Source organism: Rhinoraja longicauda, chromosome 34 (assembly GCF_053455715.1).
Source record: "Rhinoraja longicauda isolate Sanriku21f chromosome 34, sRhiLon1.1, whole genome shotgun sequence".
Classification (NCBI taxonomy): domain Eukaryota; kingdom Metazoa; phylum Chordata; class Chondrichthyes; order Rajiformes; family Arhynchobatidae; genus Rhinoraja; species Rhinoraja longicauda.
The window spans coordinates 16,199,748-16,202,982 of NC_135986.1; the positions used below are offsets into that span (position 1 = coordinate 16,199,748).

General features: G+C 48.3%; 2 protein-coding genes across 2 annotated transcripts; both read right to left on the bottom strand.

The window, feature by feature from the left end:
- Positions 1–216: 216 nt before the first annotated feature.
- On the bottom strand, positions 217–624 carry LOC144609239 (histone H2AX-like). The gene has a single exon (XM_078427663.1). The coding sequence runs from the start codon at positions 595–597 to the stop codon at positions 217–219; it is 381 nt and encodes a 126-aa protein (XP_078283789.1). The 5' UTR covers positions 598–624.
- Positions 625–1,589: 965 nt separating this feature from the next.
- Positions 1,590–1,979, bottom strand: LOC144609240 (histone H2B 1/2-like). The gene has a single exon (XM_078427664.1). The coding sequence runs from the start codon at positions 1,962–1,964 to the stop codon at positions 1,590–1,592; it is 375 nt and encodes a 124-aa protein (XP_078283790.1). The 5' UTR covers positions 1,965–1,979.
- Positions 1,980–3,235: the final 1,256 nt, after the last annotated feature.

A 3,235-nucleotide genomic window follows, 5' to 3' on the forward strand; every position in this document is an offset into this window, starting at 1 on the left:
CCCTAGTCAGGATTGAAACCGGGTTTCTGGCGCTGCAAGGCAGTTGGTCTACCGGTACGTCCCTGTATACACAACTCAATGTGCAGGGTCGGTTTTAGACAATGACAATGAACACTTTTCCCGCACGAAGGATAGTCGCGAAAGATTAGCCCTTCCACAGACATGGTGAGTGGCTCTGAAAAGAGCCTTTGAGTTACTATGTTCAGTTTCTCTCGCTTACTTGCTCGCTCCGCCAGTTTTCTTGGGTAACAGCACGGCCTGGATATTAGGCAGCACACCGCCCTGAGCGATGGTCACCCCTCCCAGCAGTTTGTTGAGCTCCTCGTCGTTGCGGACAGCCAGCTGCAGATGTCTGGGGATGATGCGGCTCTTCTTGTTGTCCTGGGCCGCATTGCCGGCCAGCTCGAGGATTTCAGCCGTCAGATACTCGAGCACAGCAGCCAGATAGACCGGGGCTCCGGCACCAACACGCTGAGCATAGTTGCCCTTCCTCAGGTGTCTGTGTACACCGCCAACCGGGAACTGCAATCCGGCCCGGGACGAGCGAGACTTGGACTTGGCCCGAGCTTTGCCGCTGGTTTTTCCTCGTCCAGACATCTCCCGAATCTTGTACACGCAGAATGAGAAAATGATCACACACTCGCCCTTCTTGTACATTTTTGAGGAATCCAGTGAACCGCTGATGATTGGTGAAAAAGCACCTGATCTCATTGGTGAGAAGAATAACCCAATCACTGAACTGTTTTATCTACCAATCAAAACCCGCAACAAAAGCGCTGAAAATAACTGCCAGTCCCTCCAAAACCAGAACTTTGAAATAGCCCGCCAAACTATACATCTGGATGTCAATACAATTTGTTTCATCACATAATCATTGCTTTTCTGTTTATCATTTTTTATCTAAGTGCATTGCGTTAAGATGTTAATTATACTGCTGCGAGTAAGAATTCTATTATTCCGTTGACGGCACATTTGATTAAATATTCTTGATTATTGACCACCTTGAACCCCGGGCAATACGGCACAACCCAGTTAATTCACGATTTATTTGGGCCGGCAACCGATCACAAAAAAACGATTCTCGGCATCAATTAGCGATCGGTCACCTTGTAAACAATGTCGGATTATCGACTGGTCCCTTTTCACAAAACTCGGAGTTTGGGCTACAGTGTGAAAAGTTCCTCCTTGAAAGACTGAACGAATTGCCGAGTAGAAATGCAATTCGGAACAGTTACAGAGATGAAGACAGGGGTTAATAAACCATAATACCCATAATAAATAAAACAACAGCACTAATCGGCTGCCCGTAGGCACAACTTATGGTGACTGGGACAAGCAAACGTGAAGAAGTTCAGTTTTACTTCCATTTAATGGACAGGAACGTAACATGGATATCGGGAATATCCCGTGTATTGAAACAACATTTCATCACTAAACATAATGTGAAATAATTTGCCTAGCAAAAATATCCTGAAACAATTCTGCTGCGATTCAATGTCAAAACATTAGTACAACTCTTTCTGCGAGAATGTGGGTGGCTCTTAAAAGAGCCGTTGGGTTTTCGGTATTTTGTCAACAATGTGCGATCTTTACTTGGAGCTGGTGTACTTGGTCACCGCCTTTGTCCCTTCCGACACGGCGTGCTTGGCCAGCTCCCCGGGAAGAAGCAGGCGCACGGCGGTCTGAATCTCTCGGGAGCTGATGGTAGATCTCTTGTTGTAATGGGCCAGGCGGGAAGCCTCGCCTGCGATGCGCTCGAAAATATCGTTGACGAACGAGTTCATGATGCTCATGGCCTTGGAGGAGATGCCGGTGTCGGGGTGAACCTGCTTCATCACTTTGTAGATGTAGATGCCGTAACTCTCCTTCCTCGACCTCCTGCGCTTCTTGCCCGCTTTGCCTGTAGATTTGAGCAAAGCTTTCTTGGCGCTCTTCTTGGCAGCTGCTTTCGACGTGTCAGGCATTTTCTTGGTGGATTTCAAACACAGAAGTGACCAGAAGCCGCGCGGATTAAATAGGCAGCGCGTCGCCCTATGCTAATGAGGGATGGAGCAGGAGCGGATCGTCATTGGGTGGTCGGGGACATGAATAATTCCACCTCCCCGTAAACGCTCTGATTGGATATCTGAGTCTCCAAATTTGAGGCAGAGCACTCTTGCTATTGAGGCCGTGCAGCGTGGTGCTGCGTCGGTTCACCAGGTTAATTTCCGGGATGGCTGGACTGTCATATGTTGAACGAATGGAGCGACTGGGCTTGTATACACTGGAATTTCAAAGGATGAGAGGGGATCTTATTGAAACATACAAGATTCTTATGGCAGGAAACATGCTCCCGATGTTGGGGAGTGCAGAACCAGGGGCCACAGTTTAAGTCTAAGGGGTAGGCCATTTAGAACGGGGATGAGGTCAATCTTTTTCACCCAGAGAGTTGTGAATCTGTGGAATTCTCTGCCTCAGAAGGCAGTGGAGGCCGATTCTCCGGATGCTTTCAATAGTTAGATAGAGCTCTTAAAAATAGCGGAGTCAAGGGATATGGTGAGAAGACAGGAACGGGGTACTGGTTGTGGATGATCAGCCATGATCACTGTGACGGTGCTGGCTCGAAGGTATTGTCTATTATGTGGAAGGACCTGACCGAGAGGAGGCGACAATGGGCCTCAAGAAGTGATTGAAGTGTCAGTGGGGAGCCACTGACCATAATTCTACCCGTTTAACAAAAAACAAGTAAATAAATTATATTTCAGACACATGGCGGTTCACTGGATCCCTCACTCTGACAATAGAGGAGACCTAGGACAGAAAGGTCATCGTGACAACAGGAAAGAGTATGGGTGTGTTTAGCAACCAGGAGATCAGGTAGGTCCAGGTAGACAGCAAAGGTGTTCAGCGACACAATCACCCAGTCCATGTTTGGTCATTGGTGGTGAAGTTGATGAAGTCCATGAGTTCTGCATGGGTGCAGGAGGTAGCACCGGTGCAGTCATCAATGTAATGGAGATAGACTTCGGGGATAGGGCCAGAGTACACCTGGAACAGGGATTGTTTGACGTCCCCTACAAAGAGGCAGGCATGGCTGGGGCCGATGCGGGTGCCCATAGCTATGCCTTTGCCTTGGAGGAAGTGTGAGGAGTCAAAGGAGAAGTTGTTAAGGGTGAGGACCAGCTCCGTTAGCCAGAGGGAAATTAGATGTTTCTGCAGTTCAGGAACGGAGGGCTTTAACATATAACATATAACA